The following is a 22,798-nucleotide window of genomic DNA, read 5'->3' as shown; positions in this document are numbered from 1 at the left end:
GAAGTCCTGAGCCAGAACCACCCAGCTGAGCCCCTCCCCAATTCCTGTCCCAAAGAAACTGAGAGATGTAACTTAGGGCTACCACTAGGTTTGAAGGTAAACTGTTACACAGGATCGATAATTACTATATAGACTATCTAGAGATTTGCTGGAAAACAGAAACTCAAACCGAGAAGCTCGCTTACCCGAGCATCCTGGTCAATCAGTTCATAATCAATGACGGAACCATCCTCTGCTCTTCTACCCTACGGAAGAAAACAAAATTAAGAACATCAAATAGGTTTTCTTTGTATATTTTAAAGTTGAAAATGGTATCTTCTCCCCAACTCTTGTAAGCCGTTATTTAATCTACTGAGCAAACACACACTTAAAGTTTTTCTTCACTTGGGATGCCTGGGTGGCTCAGGTCATGATCTCACAGTTCGTGGGTTCAAGCCCCACATCAGGATCTGTGCTGACAGCTCAGAGCCTGGAGCCTGCTTTGGATTCTGTGTCTCCCTCTCTCTCTCTCTGCCCCTCACCCGCTTGTGCTCTCTCTTTCTCAAAAAGAGACAAACAAATATTAAAAAAATTTTTTTCTTCATTTTGAAGTCTAGACAAGACTAAGGATTGGTACAACTGAGGTAGTGAAGTGGGGGGAGGGGTGGGACTCACCGTCATCAACCCCCCCTCTCCTGGGATAGGCACTTTACAGAATTCCCTCTACCTCCAAAAAAAAAAAAAAAAAAAAAAAAAAGCTACCGATATTTAGTTCCCTCCCTCAGTGAGCTTACAATCCTGATGGAAAAATGGCATGGAACAAAGATAAAACAACACAGTAATCCATGGCTTAAGAAGACATGAAATGCAAAAGAAGGGAGAAATCTGACAGCATAGTCAGCAAAGTCTATGGACAATGGGGTAGGGCTGAGGTGAACACTGAAGGATGTGTCAGATGAGGCTAGTAAAGGGGATGGGGAGAAAGGCACTCCCCGTGGGAGGAACAGCACAGGAAGAGGCTGAGCGCGGCCACAGGTCAGTGAGGTGCCACACAGCTACAGGGGAAGGGAGGCAGGGGCGAATCCTAGGAGGATTAAATTAGGGAAGGGCAGGATATAGGGACCTTTTTATTTACTGTTTTTAATGTTTATATTTGAAAGAGAGTGAGTGCAAGCAGGGATGGGGCAGAGAGACAGTGGAGACAGAGGATTGGAAGCAGGCTCTGTGCTGACAGCAGGGAACCCGATGCGGGGCTCAAACTCACAAACCGTGAGATCATGACCTGAGCTGAGGTCTAACGCTTAACCGACTGAGCCACCCAGGCGCCCCTGGATACAGGGAACTTTTAAAGGCAGCGGAGAATCTGGATTTGATGTAGCAGAAATGCGTGTGATCAAGGGAGTGAAATAGTGAAGGCAGCCTTCAACAGATGGGTGGTTGGTGGTACACAGGGCGAGGAGTCGCTAGGGAGGGCTGTAAGGAGTTGTTACAGTAATGGAGATGTGAGTGGGCAGGATGCACATGCCAAACAATCATCTGTCATTAAGGTTCCTGGAGAAAATCATTTCTCTTCCCTCCCCCGGCACAGAGGCTTTAAATTGCACACTGGTCAGGACTCAGAGGGAAATGCCTTTCATCCACATGTCTGCGTTAACGTTAACAAAGACCCCCTCTCCAGGCAAAGGACTACCTGGGCAAATCCTCTCGTAAGACGTGAGAGCAGAGAGAACGAAAGAAAAAAACAAGAGGGTCACTTCCCATCGGGTCCTATGTGGCTATAGATAGAGGCAAAGTGACCTTCCCCAAGTCATGTGGCGAAGGCTGCCACATAATCCAGGCCAGGACTTGAGAGCTGCCTATTCCTCCTCTGGCCCCAAAGTCCACTTGACCATGCAGTTTCTCAGGATAAGAAATCCTATTATACAAAAATGACATCTCTGCAGTGACAGTGCAAACCCACTGTCAGAAATGAAGCTGGCATTTCTGATGCAGGCACAGAGGATTGACTTAATTCGCTCCCAGGTATAAAATGCGGTATGTGACTTGCCTTGGGAGGAAACAAGGACAAAGAAAGAAACCGGAAACCAACCTTTGCAAGGGCAACCATCAGCTTGCGGAAGTCACCGGATGTGTCAGAAATGATGTCTTTCTCCAGATCAGTCTTGTACACTTTGAAAACAACATGTCTGGTTTTATGCTTCCTGCCTGTGCAGCCAGCCAGCCACCCACCCCAACTGCCCCCTGCCCCATTAAGCCTCTGAGAGGCAGAAACAGTTGTGGCAGCATGGATGTATCCACCCAAATGAGGGCAGATGGTCTAAGATGATTTTTAGACTCATAAAATCAGAGCTAAATGTTATTATCAGTGACAGGAGATAGGCAGGGCTGGATCCAATCAGGCATTCTCAAGCTCACCTTTGATCAGTGACCTCTTTTGTAGCTAAAATACTGGTTCCCAAACTCCTTGACTAGGAATAATCACTTTGAAAAGGAAAAAAATTGGAGGGCTACACACACACACACACACACACACACACACACACACACCTGTGCTTTGTTATCCACTGAATGAGAAACTGCACAATGGCAAAAACTTGTACGAATTAAATATTACTCTTAAATGAATCTGTATTTTATTATTCAAATAGCTTCTACATTGAAACCTAGTAACAGGTACACATGTAAGCTGCATCATTTATTCTAGCCACAGCCTCCTGTAGTGCTTGGTGCACACAGATCCACATGCCTCTTGCAATAATTATCCACAATCCAGAGTTGGGAACTTCTTAAGCAGAGACTGGAAAGCACCCAATACATTAAGTCCACGTACACTGCTTTCTACTTCCCTCACCAGACCCTTAAGGAAAAAAAATTGTTTTCTCGCCTTTCCCTCCTGCCTATCCTTTTATAGAAGTTCTAGCAGAATGTAATAACCAAAACCCAGGCCACAAGAAGGTAGAGAAGAGGGACCTGGACAAGGGCAAACCCCTGGACGGTCCAGATGGCATTTCTGCATACGTAATCTGGGCATCCTATCCCCAGCACTAGCCCAGGTAGCTATGACGGGGTTACAGAAATTGGGCTGACAAGCTGCATCACAGAGCGGGAGCTACTCACTTTCCTTGTAGACTCTGTTAATTTCCTGAAGCTCTTGGTTGGTCCTTGAGCAGATGATCTCAATGAGGGAGTCCTCATCAGTCCCCAGCCCCTGTGAACCAGGCAGCACAGACATCAGCAGGGGAAGTTCTCCAGGCCATTAGCCTACGTCTCCGATCTCAATCAGGTAAATCGCAAACATGGATTGGGTCACTTAGCATGCTCCTTTCTACATTCCTACCTAGGGGATCTGTACTATATTCCTCAGCACAACATAACGTTATTGTCTATGTCTATTTTCTATGTGCGAATGTTAAAAATACATATATATGTATGTATATCAAATGGGAAGAGACAGTAATGGAATACACCAAAATGTTAAAAGGGGTTGCCTTTTGGTGATGGGTTTACAAAATGAGTAACTTTTTCTTCTTCCTATTTTTCTTTATTTTTCCAATTATTTTAATAAATGGGAAATTTTTCTTTATTAAACAATTCTGCTCAGTAATTTAAAATAAAGGAAGAGAGAGAGTTTGTTGTCCTCTGCAGCCAGCACCACTGGAAGGGAGTAAGTCTTTTACCAGGGAAAGGTACAGATAAGATAAAATTTTTAGCTTCACTTCTTTGAAATGTAAAATTGGGTTAATGTTAAAAATTTCATTCTTGTACTTCCACTTTCGCTTGATTACTATGCACTCTTCAGGCATTTTAGGGAAGCAAAAGGAAATAATGAAGTGCCAAATAAACCTAGACACCAACACTTTATTAAGGAATAAGAATATGATGGGTGATGTATTCAAATTTAATATATACACTTTTGAACGTGCCAGATAGCTTGAAAGGACTCAATGAAACATGTATTTCAAAGCTGGCTTCATGATCAAAGTCAAGATTTAATAATCAGGATTCTCTAATACTTGTCTTTCCGAATATGGAAATATCACTTTGAACTAAGTAGAATTACAACTGTTTAAAATGTAAATCAATTATAAGGTGTTAATACAATACGAAACTTACTTATCCACATGAAAAGTGTGTCAGCTATTAATTAAACTTATTAGAGTTTATATGCCCCTGAAAAGTGGTTCATATAATATAAGCTAAACCTCAGGTTAATGGTTAATTTTGAATTTTATTCATAATCTAATCTACGAGCAAATGCCTCTTCTTCTGAGTTTTTAATCATGACGTGTAGAGGTTCTAGCAAAGCCAAACTTTCTTTCCATCTTAGCAAAAGGTCTACGCAACATTCTACACAGATGTTATAGAATGACTACTGAGTGTCTTCAAATATTTTAGGGGGTAGGCTTTCAATCTCGAGATGATAAAAATATAGACTAGAAATAATTCATGTATTGGAAGAAATGCCATATCCTGACACTGTTGAAATATAAAACAGGTATATCAACATAAGATGTTTTCTTCCCTCGCTGATACGCCAGTGTTAATATCTGAGAATTCTAATAGTGTTTTTATCTCTATTCAAAGGTGACCTTGGCAATTTCCAAAACTTGGCCCAAGCTTTCCACAGATTGTCTACAATTCCTATCACAAGGGCAACTTCTACCGTAACATATGGCTAATATTGCCACTGGTATTGCCAGAAGTCAAAACAGATTTTTTTTAAGCATAGTTCAGTTAATGTCACTTCGAGCTTTATGGATTTCAGAAGGGTACTCAACTGTAATAGCTAATGGAAGAGCTGGCACCAGGTCAAAGATTTAGTCGTCAAAGCACCTTTCATTGGGCCCAATTACAGAGATTACAATGGTGACTGACAGCTCGAACAGGTCTATTTCAAGTCACTAATACCTAGTCATCGATACTAGTAAGATTGTACGAATTACAACTAAATAGATTTTTGACGAAAATAAGATAAACTGATCTGAAGTGATGATGGTCAGAAGAAACTTAGGACAGGCTGACTTCCATGACTCCAATAAACCCACGATTTGGTTTTCAGGAGTGCTCTTTTTATCAAGCAGGGTCATTAAATGTTGTTGACATTTTATCATTTGTAATTCTACCTTCTCTGCAATATAGCCTACTTAGGAAACTCAGAGCAAGTCAGCTCAAATAAACTGAGTACAGGTTGGACTAGGCTGGAGAACTGAAGGAAGAAAGAGATTTCCTAACAAATCTTTCAGCAGCCCTGAGCTATCAAGTCCTGGGCAATGGAAGTGCCCAGTGTGAGAAGCCACCTCACTCTCGAGGTGTTCTCTGGGGAGAGAGATGACATGAACCGTGACATCAGCTCTGGTGACAGGCTTACAGCTTGGTCCTTCATAATTCAGGAACAGGCATCATAGAAAACGCACTCGGACTTAGAATACAAAATGAGAGCTATAGTATTCCCCTGTACTCTGGAGGCTTTACCCAGTTTTATCAGCAGAGGGCAGTATCAGATTATTTAAAGTGTTACAGGCACACACTACATATAAAAGGGGTTATATTTTGCTGTAAAATGCCTTTATGTTTATGCATCTATCACATTTATATAATACTGGATGTTTTAGGTATGCACAAAATTCAGGGAGTTTCTAACCTGGAATTTTTACTATCTAATGTAACTGAAAATTCTAAATTAGCTTTGCAAAACCAAAAAGCAAACAAGAGATAATCTGTGCTACAATACTTTGAACAAAACACAGGTACCATTCACAATCTGAAACCACCCTTTATATACACTATGATGTTCTGATTTTTTCCTGAATTTGAATCAAACAGTGGGACTCACAGGAGAAGGTCAGAAGAAGAAACACTCAAGACCGCATAGGCAGAATTTGCAAGCTTCACTTAACAAAAGCTATGAGTTTTACTTTTGCCTCAATATCACAACAAATCTTTTTTTAAGAAGGAAGTGCAATCAAGGAAGTACTTTTTCCAAATGGTAATTCCAATTGCCCAGGTGCTGAGCAGTAGCAGCTGGTAACTGACTTCTCAGCATCATGAAATTTCTTTACAGTCTTAAAAAAAGTAATTGAAATATTTTTGGTACAAATCCTGAGACTTATAGCTCCAGTTCATTAAAAAAAAAATGGTTCCAAATGAGAATTCAACAAAACTAAAAATCACCTAATTATACTTAGAAAGCTGTAATTTACAAATATTAATGGCAGATTTGACAGAGATTAAATCTCACACATGTTTACCTTCATGGAGGCTTTCAGCTCAGAAGCATCATACTGAGCAGGTGTTTTCAAGAGGCCCAAAATCACGGTCTCCAGGTGGCCGGACAAGGCTGACTTCAGTGCTGATGTAAGTTCCTTCAGAAAAACGGGCAAGAACATGGAAAAAAACAGGTTGGTAACCAATGTTCCCTTTAAAACTGGTGAATGAAACAAAAGTAAGTGGGATGTGTTTGTAAGGCAGGTTGTGATTCCTTAGCCACTCTGGGATCTCAGACCAAACTGTCCCTCAACTGCATTCCCCTCAGTGGACCCAGATGTCAGAAACAAAAAGATCAGACTGCTCTGACAAAATCCCTTCACATCCAAGCTGAGCCATCTTCTCCCAGTCATTAAAAGGAAACCAGGGCAGTATGCAATTTCTCAGAAAGCTAGGGGTGTGAGGACACTTTATAACACCCTCACAAGTGATAACCACTCATAGAATACAGGGCACTTTCCAAGCTCAAGACCTCTGCTAAGAAGGAGGTGGTTAGACTAGGGAGCCCCCTGTAAAAGATGTTTATGCAGCTGCACGAGAGGTAGCTGCTAAAAGTCTCCAGAGGAACCAGAGGCCCCACCATGGGTGGAAGTTGGATCATGAAGTTTTCCTATGCAAAACACTTCATCCAGGACTGAGAAAACATCTATTTGTCCATACCAAACTGGGGCCGAGTTGACAGAGCCGATGGGAGACTGAAGTCCCTCTTTCTCACCCCCTTGACTTTCCCGCTCTGTATTATATCTTAAGGTTTTCACTGTCATAATTAATGTGGATTTTAAGTCAGAGGTCTGAGTCAGCACCAATGTATGCAGACAAATACACCAATTCAATGTGTCTTTTATAGCTGCTTCCTTGACGATTAAACTTCCTACACATCATGAGCATTGAGTGACGCCTGAACTCTCCCACTGTAATTATTTTCCTTTCTTTTCACTTTTTCCCTGTTCTCTCCCTTCTTTCTTTCTCCCCTGCTTGCCAGCAGCACCTCACAGCATCTATAATGGTGCCAGGAGATGATGTACAGTCTGCTTCTGGCAGAATCTTTGCAAACCATTCATAGGTGGTGAGAGCTGAGATGGATCTCAGCAATCACCTGGCCCACCCTTTCCAAACCTACTCTCTTCTGATTCCTGGTGTTCTAGTAACACAGAGCACCTAGAAAGGGACTTGAAAAGCAACACCTGCCAATTATAACACCAATTTCCACCAATTTGGAAATTTGAGGTTAGGGAATTCCAAACTTAGCCCCTACCCTTGACACTCCTCGACCCATTGTCTGTTCAAACTCAAATAGCATTTGGGTAGCTACTGACTTCTTCCACTTCTATTATAAACTCCTATTGGCATTCAACTTCCTGCTTCTCACAAGGTCTAGCACAGAGCTTTGTATGTAACAGATACCCCAGAAAAGTTTGATAAAAAAAATTACCATTCCTTATATGGAGAAATCTGGCATCTGCTTGAACATGAAAAAACAAAACAGAAGACCGAGATTCTCCCCCTGCTCCTCTCCACTTCTATTAGCTCTGTCCATGGTCTTCAAAGCTCATGACCTAGGCAGCCTCAGCTCATATCACTAACATACTCTACAATACTGGGCTTTCTCCTTGACTATGCAGACAACTCATTCAAAACACTAAGGTTCTACTTCCAAAATCTCCTTCAGAAATTATCTCAAGTAATTTATGTATCTTTCTGCACACAATGACAATTTTCCTTAGCCCAAGACTAAGAGACATCACGAATCAGTAGGAGAGTGAACTGTCCCCACCACACACAAAGCCTGTGTGATCAATGAACCCTACCATAATTCTGGTAACATGTTCCTTCCAACATAGTATGTGAGGGCTTTGTTCATCTATCTACTTGAAATCAAGACCCAGGCATCTCTGTTTCCATATACACTTATGTGTACACATCCAAGTGTGTTCTAACACCCCACTCTGTAAGTGACAGATGAGGAAGCAATTACAGGCATAGTGTCCAAACAGGTGAGACTTCTGCTCCACCTGGAACTCAGTCCTACCAGCTCCCAGATCCTTTTTTTTTTAAAAAATTTTTTTTTTTTCAACGTTTATTTATTTTTGGGACAGAGAGAGACAGAGCATGAACGGGGGAGGGGCAGAGAGAGAGGGAGACACAGAATCGGAAACAGGCTCCAGGCTCTGAGCCATCAGCCCAGAGCCCGACGCGGGGCTCGAACTCACGGACCGCGAGATCGTGACCTGGCTGAAGTCGGAGGCTTAACCGACTGCGCCACCCAGGCGCCCCTCCCAGATCCTTTTAAAAAATTGGAGAAATAAAGCACTCCCCTCATGGCTCAATACAAAAGACTGTGCGAGTCTAGTTGGAAAAAAGCATTTTAATGCACATGAGATAACAGAAGCCAGATTCTTCCAATTGTTTGAGTAGGTGGGGGTTGGAGCTATAGAAGGCCTTGACCTGCAACTCTCAGAACCCTGGTGGTCATGTCAACCCCAAGAAAAGAAATGTCTTTTCCAGAAGCCTTCCAGCTCACCTCCACTGTGGCTACGAGTGAAAGCCGTTAAGTCAAACAGGAGCTGCAGGAAGCCACGCTTACTGCACTGTCCAAGAATAAATCAAAAGCTTTTAATAGCAAGAAGTTAAAAATAAAACATCCCGTCCTTAAAAATAAAATTTCCTAACACTGCAACAAAATAAAGGATGAACAAATGCTGGGTTGTTCCTTAACCACTAGAGCACAAGCAAGGAAAAAGCTCACAAAGGCTCTTTAAATAGTGGGAACATGGCATATTGAAGATAGCCTAGTAGACCAAATGAACTACTAACTAAGCCCAAGAATTCAAGTATATATATATTTTTTAAGAATGAGGAGAACCTACCAGGATCAATCCTAAGTGAAGTCTAGGGTCCTCAGATTAAATTAGAAACATCTTATCAAGAGCTAGCAGAAGTCATAAAGATGAAATGAGTTGCTACATATAAAGAACTACATGCGTGGCACAAAGCAAACATTCTAGAAATGAGACATGTTGTTGATAATCCCTAGTCCCTCCTAACTTTCTGTTCCCAGCAGTGCTCCCTCCATACTCTCTGGTTGGAGGAGGGCATATAGTCTTTATGGTTGAGCTCCAAGCACTCCGGGGGGCCATGAAGTGTGTGAGTGATGACTCTTACAAGGATGTAAGAGGAAAACCTCGGATATCCAAGGAAAACCTGGCTCTTGCTGGGATGAGCCAGAATCCATTAAAAGAAAAAGCAATGGCTGAGGAAATGAAATGGAACAAGGAATGCCCTCCATCCCTGAAATTGCTTGTACCTTTTTGGTCCTTCTCTGGTAGGCGAAGGCAATATCCTGTCTCTGTTCATTGCTGCGGTTGGTCAAAATGTTGACGATGGTGACCTCATCCACACCTACGGAGATACAAGTTGTGAGCAGTTAATAACCCATGTGCTCTAGTCTTCTGGGCTTATATTGAAGGTTTCAAGCAGTTTTTTCAAACTGTTTTCCAAACTGTTTTCCAAATACTGTTTTCCAAACTATAATGCCAAGACATCAAGGTTTGTTCTTTTTCTCAGTATCCTGCACCCAATGTGTTTACCAAATTTTTATCCTGACAGCCTCAAACTTCAAGTCTAAATGGACGTTTTGAATATCTGCATTTAAAAATAAACTACTTTATTCATAAATTGGTTTCTGGAGTCAACCGTGGGAGGTGTGTTTGTGGGGCTTTGGCAGTCAAATGGAACAACAAAGATTTAGGAGGATTTTAAATGAAGGTCCCCAAATTGCCATTTAACTGGGGATTTAATAGACAGTAACTGTGAACTGAATTAATTGAGACAATTATTTATATTTATTGCAGGATTACAGCTATATAAGCAGCTAGGTATAATTTCTATAATTATAGAAACTGTCATGACAAATGAGTCAGATTTAATATGGCAGTTGTATTTTAATAGCATAATTGATTAATGCAATCATACTTATTGAAGACTAAATTGTTTTTTAAGGAAAATGAATGTTCCACTGCTTTTAATCTTCAATAGCAATTTTAATAATCAATTTTATAACTTTATTAAAAAGAGTAAGTGGTTTAATCTAAATTAAATCTAAATTGGGAGTTATGAAGTGCCACCAAAATATTTTAGTACCTATTTTAATTGGAACATGTGTATTTACAAAGATAAGCAATGCCTTCTTGTATCTGAAAGTTTCCAATTTTATAACAGAAATACTCCTAAAATGCCATTTAACTTAAGAAAGCACGATTTTAAGAATTCAGAAAGTGAAAGGCCTCCCTCCTGACTGATTCCGAACTTTGTTCAGTAAAAGCAAGAGTCTTTTTGCCATAACTGGATAGGTAATTCTTGGGTGAGGGAGAGAACAGCAAAGCCCAAAAGGTCACATGCGAACCGCAAACAGCTTTGCCTAAAGGAGAAATCAGAGGAGCCCCAAAACAACAGAACTGTTAGAACTATAATGCTTTGAGGCAGAGGCAATAAGCCAACTGATAGAGAAGGAGTCCTCAACTCTCAAGCATATTAGATCAAAATGCATTAGGTTAGATTTTCTGGGTATAAAAATAAGTAACATTTATTTTTGTATTTATATACTCATTTCAGAGTGAGTTCATACCAGTATGTTGGTCACTTATCTTAAGTGCATTATCTATAACTTTAGTTCCGATTTTGAAAGTACCAATGTCAACAGAATAACGCAACTGCTATATAAGAGATGCAGTTTTAAAGACGCTTATTTCAGCATTAGAGACAGTATCAAAAATTAAGGGGGAAAAAGAAGCCCTATGTCCAATAAGAGATCTCTTACATAAGTGTTCTTCTGTCCATACAATGGGATACTACCATCCTTCAAAATGATGTCATAAAATATTAATTGATGTGGAAAATGTCCATAATAAACTGTTAAGTAAAAAAAAAAAGAGAGAGAGAGAGAAAACACAAATGGCAAAGCAATATATACAGTGTAACCCAATTTTTGTAAAATGCATGTGTACCTACAAGAAAAGATCTAGAAACCTTTATACCAAAGTTTTAGTAGTGCTCTTGTGGGTGGTAGGATTACGGCTACTGAGATGGGGGGTGGGAGGGAGGGGAGGGTGGGTGATGGGTATTGAGGAGGGCACCTTTTGGGATGAACACTGGGTGTTGTATGGAAACCAATTTGACAATAAATTTCATATATTAAAAAAAAAAAAAAGGATTACGGCTACTGTAAAGTTTTCTTTCTTTTGATTACATGTACCTTCAAAGTTCACTATAATGTCATAAAAAGGGTTCTTTTACATACAGAGTAGTGACATGCAGTCATTGATCTAGAATCGACTAGTGACCTCCCATCAAAAGATCCCCAGCATGGTTCTAAATACCTTAATTAGAATGAAACACAATATGCATAATAATTACAAACTTCATCTACATAATTCTCGTCGGTTTCTAAAATATCCTAACACAAACTATCATTCTTCACAACTACCCAGTGAGGATAGGTATTCCTCTTTCTAGTTTGTAGATGAAGAAGCTGAAGCTCAAAGACATTCCAACTATTACAGGTGTAAACATATGCCTTCTTTGGGTCTCAGTTTCTACATCTGCACAAGTAAGGCACTTGAAAAATGACCCCAGTTCTGCTTCCAGGAAATACTAACAGATACAATCTTGCAAGCCTACCCACACCTGTGTTCTCTCTCTCACTCTCCTTAAATATTCTATGGCTCTAACTTCATGTTAGGGAAACCATTGTTTACAAATGTGTTTTTGCTTTACACTCAACTTTCTTACCCAAATCTGAAAATGCTAGAAAACAACAAAATCAATCATACCCTCAAACCTCAATTCTAGTATTTTCTGAAAACAATTTTAGGGCTGCTGACCTGAATGCATGCAACAACACTGACCCATAAAAATTCTTCTCCCTTGGGGCGCCTGGGTGGCTCAGTCAGTTGAGCGTCCGACTTCGGCTCAGGTCATGATCTCACAGCTCGTGAGTTCGAGCATCGAGTCGGGCTCTGTGCTGACAGCTCAGAGCCTGGAGCCTGCTTTGGATTCTGTGTCTCCCTCTGTCTCTCTCAAAAATAAATAAACATTAAAAAAAAATTAAAGAAAAAAAATTCTTCTCCCTTGGAAACAAATGCCAAGTTTATGTTTGTGGTCCTAAGCCCACGTGAATCAGAATCACACGAAGCACTTATTAAACACAGAGCCCCTTGGGCCACACCTGAGATCTACTGATTAAGACTCTCTAGGCCTTTAGACCAAGGAAGCAGCATTTCTACCAGCTCCCTGGTGATTTTTTATTTGAGAAGCACCAAGAGACGGATAAGTGTGAGGAATGGAAAGATCTTTAGTAATCTGCTTACGAGGAAGACTCTTAAGTCACTGTACCGACTGCTTTTGTGAGGTACAGGATCCACAACAACTTCAGGGAAAGAAATGCTTACCTTTGTCCAAATAACCCAGGTTAGAAATAACACCTGACGAGTTCACTGCACAAACCGCAGTGCAGTCCCACGCTCTTAGTCAATGAAACAACCTTTTGCCTTTCTGTTCACAAGAGCTAAGCACGCAGCCAACAGAATCCGAACTCAATCCAATTATTGGAAATCCCCGTAAAGAGCCTGAGTGGTTGACCTGGATCTCATGTAGGTGGCAGCAGCTATGATAGTCTGAAAGAATCTACATGTATTTTACTGAAATGATTTATCAAGCAAACAGCCTGCTGAGCATCCAACATGCTGGGACCCCTTACAAGTGAACAATCTGATCCATTACACAAATGCTAATGGAAGCAACTACAAAGAAATAGAAGCTATTTCTGCAAGTGAAAGCCCCCTCTCCCTTCCTAGAACCTCACCCATGTAAGCCATTTCTCCCATACCTTTGTCTGCAAGGTTCAAATTGAACTGGAAAGAGGAAAAAAAAATCATGGAGTCCAGGATCAATTGCCTAGTCAAAGCCACTTAAGGCATATCCAGTGTCCTAACACCAGAATACACATTTCTGTCAGTGGGATTTAACCATCTTATCTTCAGAACGCTGCTGCTTCCTCTCAACTTGCTCTCAAAATTAGTGAGGCAGTTTATTCCTGTGGAAAAGACTTCAGTGTAGGTTGAAGCTGCAAGGGTCATCCAGTTACTCACCATTTCTGCCCAGGACACAGCTGAAGGATGAGGACTGAGCACTCAGCTACCTATGTCAGGACAATCATCGTCAACAGTGCATAGCAAGTGCCAGTACACTAGGAAAGCTTTGAATTTAATACATTTAACGTAAGTGCAAATGCTTGGAAGATGAGGTTCTGCCCCCCTAGATTTGCACCTTCAGACCTCTTAGGTTCCAGTACGTAAGGAAGTGTTTGCTGGGCAGAAGGACCCAGGTTCTAATAGAAACTGTGTGGGCAGGGCAATAGCATAAAGAAAAAACAACAACAACAAACTTGAATAATGTTTCTTTTCCGTCCCATTCCTCTTGCGTTTCATGTGGAAGGTCAAAGTAATGGAAGCCAAAGGCTCACAATGGGAAACAGTGATGTGGGCGGGGGAGCCTACAGAATGTGGCTGAGAACACAGTACATTCTGTGTTCCAGGCTGATTTTTTAAAATTTCTTTTCAAAACTAATAGAAGTTGAAAGTTTCAAGATTGGCTAAGGAACTAAGACACAAATTTATTTGGCTCCTGATGGGAAACACTACAGTAAATTTCATAAGCACTGATGCCGTTCATGAAAATGGTCGGCTAATCTCATCAGCTAACTAACTACAAACATGTTTCCACTGCTCCTTAGCTGGGGCATCCGAAAGGTCAGTCACTGTTCGAAATGCCAGTCAACATGAAGCAGTCAGCATGCTGCTTACGAAGAAGACTTGTAAGTCACTTCCACCAACTGCTTCTGTGAGGTATAGGGTCAACGACAATTTCAGGGAAAGAAACGCTTACCTTTGTCCAAATAAGCCAGGTAAGAAAGAACACCTGAAGCTCGCTGCACAAACTGCAGCACCACGTGATGCCACAGGGAGGCGCCGCTGACGGCAGAGTTCAAGCTGGAACCATCTGCCATATTTTTTTTAAACATAAAGAACACTTGCTGTCTAAAATAATGGCCAACTCCAAAACCATAAAATCAGCCTCCTGGAGTTCCCTCCTCTCTGCGGGTAGAAACCCCAAGTCAGCTCCACATCTGGCATTCCATGGAAAATGTGGCTTTATTGTCCATGGCAAGGAACCAAGAGGCCATTCTGAACAGGATGCTGACTCACATCTGCCAAGACACATTGACTGCACAAAGAAAATGGATTTCATTTTGTTTGATGAAGGCTCAGGAGTCCCTCAGGGCATGGCTGATTGGTTAGAAAATTAAACTGCCCAGATTCCCTCCTTATCTAGATGTGGGAAAAACCATGCCTCAGCTTAGATTACTGGAGATATGGGTATCAAACCTCAGAAGAAATCACCTTTGCAACATGAAGGTCAGCGGCAGGCCACAGAGAAAGGAGAGGGCCACAGATCCATGGGTGTGGACATATTTTTTTTTATTATAATAATATCAGCCACTCACTGAATACCTACCATGTGCCAAGCATGTTCCTAAGTACTTCGCACAATTCTACCATGTACTTTTCACCACATCCCTAAGAGTTGGATGTTATTGTGCATCTTACCAATGTGGAAACAAATGCTCATGCAAGGCAAGGACATGCCCAAGGTCACACAAGCAAGTCACCTGCAGAGTTGGAATTCAAACCAGGATTAAAGACCCAGGCTCACCGCATCGGGCTATCCTGCCTCCTGTTATAGAAAATTATCCAAAATTCAATTAAGATCAGAGGAAGAGAGCACGTCCTCCCAGTGTGGCTAACAGGGCCTTCCAAGGCGCTTCTCCATGGCATGCTCACACTCAACCTGCTAGTTACTACTGTAGGGCACAGGCTCCATGGGGTTACACGTTAACTTGGGAGATTATGGTCCAAAGGTTAGGGCTTCAGTGCCCTGTAGGACATTAAAGGTCTTGTATCCAGCCCAGCAATCCTTATCCCTACATTCTTTTCTCAATGCCTATAAACGTTTACCCAGTCTTTCAAACGTCTCTCTGAACTAGTCTTATCTCCTTTGAGTTAAATAAATATTTGGCATATGTTCATCCCAAAGCTATATGAGTCATGTTGGTACCTTTTTGAAATTACACTTCAATACTTCTTCGTATCACACTCCTCCATCTAGCTCCTAAAACGGATATGGGACAGTATTGTGTCTATATGTCTATAGCACTGGACTTACTATTTAGTACATACAAATGTACACACATTTAATAATCTGTAGACAATGATTTGCCACCCACTAACAGTGCATGGCCACTGAAGAGATATCCCAACTGAGGTTTTTTCAAAAGAAAGAGCTAAAGACTCTCTCTTCCAGATAGCCATTACTAACTTGGGGAGAGAAGGGCAGCCCCTTCCCAACAGGGCTAATATGCCAAGTCATCGGTCTCCTGAAAGTGACTTCAGGGACAGAGAAGCACACACACATGTACGTACACACACACACACACACACACACACACACACACACACAGCTGCCCAAAAGTATCCTTCCCACCATCAGCCACAGTGTTGCCTGGCCCAGAATTCCTGCTCTCGGAGGCACCCCATGGGATCACTCAGCAAACGTGAGCACTCGGTGTCCAGAGGGTCCTGCCAGGAACTGGACATTCAAGTGGACAACAAAGACAAAAAAGGGAGATATCCAGATCAGTGGCAGTGACATATGCTTTGGAAATTATGTGGGGCTCAGAACTGTACTATCTGGGGCATGTTAGTTATCTCCCTGGCCTCGGTTTCTTACTCTGTAAAACAGATCATGAGAACATTTACTGGGATGCAAAAAGAAAGGACAGGCTGAGTTAAAGACTGGGAACATGTCTACTACCTTCTCCACTCAGCTTCTGTCACAGGCCTGGCTCTTGTCTGCATTCGGTTTTGAGTCGATGACAATAAGGGCAAAGGGAGGACGGGGAACACTTTTGCCGTTAGCACTCATTACATTAGTTTTCATGATAACCTGTGGCAGCTGCCTGAGAGAGGAGAAAGAAAACAAGTACAGGGTGGAAGGTGGATGGGGAACCCCGGCGCCTCTCCCAACACTGGCACCGACAGGGAATGGTTCTGACTCAAGCAAAGTGTGGTTTAGCTAAGGGCCTAAGAAGGTTTGGCCCCAAAATCAATTTTCTTCTATTTCCATTCTGCTCTGGTCTCACCTCTGAGGAGTCCCTTAGAAAGTATGTCAGTGCCATCCATTGGTAATCCCAGTGTGCATACATTTCAACAATCTAGAACCCTGTCTGCCTTCCATGCATAGTTACATTTCTGAAATACTCTACAGGACCAGCAGGAAAACACAAAGTAGGCCACCATTCCAAATTCAAGCCAAATCAAAATGTAAATGAAGGACGACCTGTCAAGTGCGAGCACCATCTTGTATCCTGCTACTCTATTAGCCTCAGGAGAGAAAATTTTAAAATCTGAACAGATGCACGAGGAACCAGCATACCCACCCTTAACTTGACTGATAGTGAAGAAGCCACTATTTACTGTCTTAGCATTGCTAACACCAAAAAAAATCTGGTTCCTTCCATTGTCCCTAGGTAGAACTGATATTTGGATTTCCTCAGGGGAAAAAAGTAAATTTTTACAAAAAAAAAGAAAAGAGCTGAGAGGCAGGCAATCAAAGCTAATGCCTATGGTTAGACAGGCACCAGGGACTCCTGCACCCATGTTTTGCAGACTTCTTGGCTCAGATTTGGCATTTATACACCCATGTAGACAAAGATCATTTTGAAGAAAATCACAAAATCTGTGCTGAGAGTAAAGGTGGCCATGACTCAGCACTGGCGCCTCTTTGTTCCCAGTGCTGCTGTAAGATGAGAACTCAGCCGAAAGTAAACTTGATCACAAAGGGAAAAGTCCTCAGTGAAGGGAAGGTTCCCTTCCTCCTGTTTCCTCACAGGAGGGTGGGAAGGCCCTGGGCTGCATGGGTCACAAAGACCTTCCTCACGAGTACACTCTCCCTCAGGCTTAAGGGTTCTTGTAGGTTTGGGTCCTCACCTCCCACTCCCCTCTTAAGAGAGAAGCCACCTTTCACAGCCAGTCTGCCTCCTGGCATCTTCGAGAGACTATATTCCTAACTGCTGTCTCAGCTGGACGAATATCCCTCCAGGTGTGCAGGTGAACCAAAAATACACGTCCCGGCCTGCTTTCCACTGGCATGGAATGTTAGAACTTTGGGCCATGCTGGAAAACATGGTTCCTTTTCAAAAATATAAGAGAAAAACAAGTGCAAAAACTTGCTGCAGTTATGCTTCTCTATACTTGTGCTTAGGAGAAGGGGGAAAAATCACCCGCTTTTGCATCCCTTCCGGAGAACACAAATACTGCTAAAATCAAAACTGGCAATAATAACAGGGCAACTCATTTCCCTCCCCTTCTAGAGAGAGAGAGAGAGAGAGAGACCGAAGCTGTAGCCGTCTCTTGGCACTTACACTAACTCTGGGGTTGTGCTGCTTCTAATTACAATCTATTTTATGGAGTCTGGATTCGTCCTTTTCTAATTTAGCTGACTTTCCTTTCTAGTTATTTGGACCCATATGGTAAACCATTCACAGCTGTGTTGTACACTCTATAGTATATATTTAACCCAGGGCCAATCTAGACCAAGAGACTCCTACAGATTTAAGTCTCAGAAACCTCTTGTTAATTAACCAATATTACTACTTTTGCACAGCCTTATTCAGTTTCTAACTAGACGTAAATTAAGGTAAGTAATTGCATAGTCTACCTCAAGCCAGAGTATACACAAAACAATCATGCATTTGGTTTAGGTGACATACTCAAGAGATACTAAGATCCCTTCAAACTAAAAACAAGGCAGACTCACGAGCGTGAGCTAAATTCATTTTGTGAAAACAGATCAAAGCTCACTAGGGAACTGTTATCCTTCCTGGATACTGTCCAGATTCTGGAATTGTCCTCTGCTGCCTCATCTCGCTCCCTGCTCTGCACTCACCTGTGTGTGGTCTGGGATCTGTGCACATTTGACTACACTTTAAATATAGGTTAAATATTTACCTTCTCACACAGTCTCAGGGGCCATGTTAAATCAGATTAAATAAGTTTAATGAAATAAAGTCCTTGCCTTCAAGGAACTCACATTCTGGTCGGAGAGACAAATCCATACATAAATAGCTACAACACAGTATGACAAGAGCTGTAAATGACTTACATGAAGTATCTAAGACAAAGACCAAGGAATAATTGATTCTGCCTCCTCCTCAGAGAAAACTTGGAGAAGAAGCTGTGTACGGGCTCATGCTGAGAGGTGAGTGGGAGCTGCTTAGGGATAGAAGTGGGCTAACACTCTCACTAGATGGGGACTGCACACTCCCATCAGAGTAAAGGCTCTGAACAGCCTGGAGAAGCAGAGGACAGATGCCGTAACAGGCCAGGTGAGAGAGGATATGACTGAGGGGAAGGAAGGCTAATAACTGCTTCTGGTCCTCACAACTAGTCCAGACAGTAGTAGCAGCCCACTGTTCTCACCCAGTCCTGCCCCTCCCTCAAATTCCTCCAACTTCAGGCCTGTTCCCGTTTACCATCTTTTTTTTTTTTTTTAATGTTTATTTTTGAGAGAGAGAGAGAGAGAGAACAAGAAGGAAAGGGACAGAGAGAGGGAAACAGGATCTGAAGCCAGCTCCACACTGCCAGCAGAGAGAGTGATGCAGGGCTTGAATCCATGAACCGCGAGATCATGACCTGAGCTAAAGTGGGAAGCTTAACCAACTGAGCTACCCAGGCACCTCTGCCATCCTTTGTACAACAGCAGCTGCAGAAGCCTCCCCGACAGGTGACTTGCTCCCAGCTCTCCTTCCTGAGAGTACCTGCACTAAAGGGAAGTCTGTGGTCAGTCAGAGGGAGCAGAACACGCCCAGTGAGCTCGGTACATGGCACACACTTGCACATGTGTGCACATACACTGAGGTGACCTGATCTAGGAGGGGAGGCCCAGAGAGTCATCTTGTCATGGTCCTTTGCCCTTTGTTTAGGTCAGCATTTGAGGTTTACCCTTTGTTTCCATTGATGTCAAGGAAACAGCAATTATGGAACATGGTGTCCTCCCGATAAAGGGTTTGAGGTGGGAGTGGGGTTAAGGTGTGGCACGAGCTTCTTAATTACACTTAAGGTAGAAGGTATTTTAAATGGGAAGTGCAACTATTAATTAGCTCACTTTTTAAAAGTAGTGTTAGTTATCTACAAATATCAAGAGGAAGGAGAAAGGAACAAAGGGATGTTACTTTCCCAACTACTGACTTCATTTGTTTGTAATTAAATGTATTGCCTTCCATTTATGAAGATGATGTGTGCCACCATAGCAAATTTGGAGAATACGCAATGTGCTGAAAGTGCAATAGAGGAAAAGAATCAATTATACAACTGACACCTTTAAGGTGAATGTATGTTAAAATGGGCATTCCAGGGGCTCCTGGGTGGCTCAGTTCGCTGAGCGTTTGACTTCGGCTCAGATCATGATCTCACGGTTGGTGAGTTTGAGCCCCGCGTCAGGCTCTGTGCTGACAGCTCGGAGCCTGGAGCCGCTTCGGATTCTGTGTCTCCCTCTTTCTTTGCCCCTCCCCTGCTCACGGGCGCACGCTCTCTCAAAAATAAGTAAACATTAAAAAAAAATTAAAATGAGCATTCTAAAATGTTGGTGATGGTTGCAAAACTCGGTGAATACACTAAGAAACTGAATTGCACATGTAATATAGGTGAATTGTATGTATGTGAACTGTATCTTTGTAAAAATGGCTCATAAATCTCATTTTTCACATTTCTGTGACATTCTACAGATATTCTATGTAACACAGAAGGAGTTACCACAACTTACTAAGTCATTCTCCAACTAGAAGAGACCCGGGCTTTTCACCACCATAACTAATGCTGATATTAACATCTTTGGTACACTGAGCTCTACATGAATATCACTTTCTTTCTTCTCAATAGTTTCCTGGATTTAAGGTTCCCAAACATACTGACAATCCACAAATTATTTTAAGGGGCCAAGAGAACTAACACAAGAAAATTCAGTTACTCGGTAAAATTACTAGGTACCAAAAGTAAATAATTAAGTGGTCCTAAATGGAATCACTAGGCATTAAGTCCGGAAGAGAAGAAGACAGGGGATCTGAACCTGGACCACAAATATGACAGGTATCCGATATCGATAGAATCCCAACTACAAAATGTTCTTCACGTCTGAAAATAACTTACGGCAAAGAAAAAAAGTCCAATCCTTGCAGGTGGGTGGCACGAGATCAGGGTGTTTAAGAACACAGGCCTGGGGCTGAGCAAAGCTGTTCAAACCCCAGTCTGAACCAAGGCCAAGAGACCTGAAACATGTTAACCCTAAATTGTGTCACCCATAAATCCGAGAGGATACAACACTATGTCAGGATCAATTTGAAGTTCACCTAAGAAGAACATTCCCTAAAGTGCTTGGTGCAATGCCTTCCCATAATCAGCGCTCAATAAATAGTGGCAACCATATTAGTGATGTCAGCTGCTTTTGACCAAACTGGAATGCAGGAATCCAATTCTTAGTCCTCCAGACGTTTCTGTTTAGAAACTACAGTATTTTCCTACTAACTCAGAAAGGGCCTGAAGGTATTTTTATTACCATGGGAGTTTCAGCTGTTACCAGAGTTCATTTGCACAATCTTTACATTCCAGTGTGCTTAGAAGCTTTCTCATGCAGGGATGAAAGCAGCCTTTGTCTCAAGCTTGTAAAAGGCACCATCTTTGTCAGATGAGTTAACTGTTAGGTGAGTGGAGTGTGTCTCTACAGTGGCCTGTCAAGAACCCCGAGGAATGTAGGCACACCCAAATAGGGAGATAAGGTGAGTGTTAGGACAGTGGATCCTGTGTGTTAAGGTAACATGTTTTGCACATTCTGAGCACTGTCTCTACGGCAGGCCCCACTCATACCTCACAACAACTGGAGGAGAAGAAAAAAAAACCAAAACTGTGTGAAGTGTAACTCTGATTAGCTCTACTTTATAGGAGGAAACTGAAGCTTAAGGAAGTCAAGTGTTTTTCCGGAGTCAGAGAGCTAGTAAATTAGTGGCAGAGCCAAGGTGGTAAGTGAGCCACAATGGCACATGCACTCACCCACTACACACTTCAGCTCCAGCAAAGAGAAAGGTCTGTGGTGAGATTAGCCCTGCAAGTTTTTTTTAACTGTTTATTTATTCATTTTGAGAGAGACCACTGGAGTGCATGCATGTCCATGCACATGCGCAGGGGAGGGGCAGAGAGAGAGAATCCCAAGCAGGCTCCATGCTCAGTGGGGAGCCAGATGAGGGGCTCGATCTTACAAACCATGGGATCATGACCTCAGCTGAAATCAAGAGTCATACACTTAACCGACTGAGTCTCCCGGGAGCCCCAAGGCCTGAAAATTTTAGTCTCATTTTCTGATTAGTGACTTCCTGACTTCCCAACCCAGCCTTTGACAAGTATGGTCATTTAAAAGCATCAAGAAAGGAAGACTCATATTAAAGGTCTAATTTGGATGCTTCTTTACTCTGCCTCCAGTTGTCTAGGCAGCCATTCTGGGAGGTTCCCAGAATGGGAACGTAAGGCTGCTTCAGGCAGATGGTGCAAATCCTTGTGTCCTGTTAGAGCCACAGGATGTAAAAGATTTTTCTCCTCTCCATCCTTTCTCTAGAAACAAAGTCACCAGTTTCTCTGAGGTTTTAGGAAAGATGACCATGTAATTTATCCCACAAAGCAATTCTGAGAGTGACAAGGGGCACAATCAGTAAATAACGTAGACATAAATAAGCCAGGTCATATGATCATCCTCGTTTTAGGTTCCTAGGTAATCCTGTTTGAAGTTCCCAGTCTGTCATGACCTGAATGCAACTTGTACAAGAGTGTGCCTAAGTTAAAACACTCTACTGTGAAGAGAAAACCACTCATCAGCACAGGTAGGAACCAGCAACTGCTCTGGTTGCTGGGTCACATCCACATTTCAGTCTAGCCCCTCAGGGAAAGGAAGTGCTTTGTCCAAAAGGGGGAAGAATGCAGTGAATCACAAGCATCACCACACTAATCACAATGTTCCAGGGATTTGGGGGTGGGGGGACCCCAAAGACACGTGCTTCATTAACATAAGCCAGAGTCTGAAGGGAAAACAGCACGATGATGACCTGAACAAGTTCTTGCTCAGCTCCGCCCAATTAAATGCTTTATCTGCTGTATTTCTAAGGGAAGCTCATATGCCCCCAGCCCTCTCTTACTCATCCTAGAACTTGAGGAAACACTCATTCTGACAGCTTTTCTAATTCAAGCTCCAGGCAGAAGAAGGGGCGTAACTAATAGGGTTAAAAAAAAGGTCTGAATTTTTTGTTCATTAGATCAATCTAAAAGCAAAGCAGTAAAAATTTCCCAGCATTTTTCCAACAAATGTAACAAAATTCAAGGGGATCCAGGACAAAAAAGGCTCT

At 42.2% G+C, this 22,798-nt stretch overlaps 1 protein-coding gene across 3 annotated transcripts in view; it reads right to left on the bottom strand.

Moving 5' to 3' along the window:
- ANXA2 (annexin A2) overlaps positions 1-22,798 on the bottom strand; it is a 43,545-nt gene that overhangs the window by 6,000 nt on the left and 14,747 nt on the right. For all 3 annotated transcript variants that reach the window (XM_043555291.1, XM_043555292.1, XM_043555293.1), the window contains 5 exons: positions 9,548-9,642; positions 6,228-6,341; positions 3,097-3,187; positions 2,069-2,148; positions 186-245 (listed from right to left, as the gene is read on the bottom strand). In XM_043555291.1, the coding sequence (XP_043411226.1) occupies positions 186-245; positions 2,069-2,148; positions 3,097-3,187; positions 6,228-6,341; positions 9,548-9,642 (440 nt within the window). The remainder of the gene's footprint in view (positions 1-185; positions 246-2,068; positions 2,149-3,096; positions 3,188-6,227; positions 6,342-9,547; positions 9,643-22,798) is intronic.

The sequence above is a fragment of the Prionailurus bengalensis genome, chromosome B3, assembly GCF_016509475.1.
Source record: "Prionailurus bengalensis isolate Pbe53 chromosome B3, Fcat_Pben_1.1_paternal_pri, whole genome shotgun sequence".
Lineage (NCBI taxonomy): Eukaryota > Metazoa > Chordata > Mammalia > Carnivora > Felidae > Prionailurus > Prionailurus bengalensis.
The sequence above is the reverse complement of the archived record's forward strand: the minus strand, read 5'-3'. Positions and strand labels throughout refer to the sequence as shown.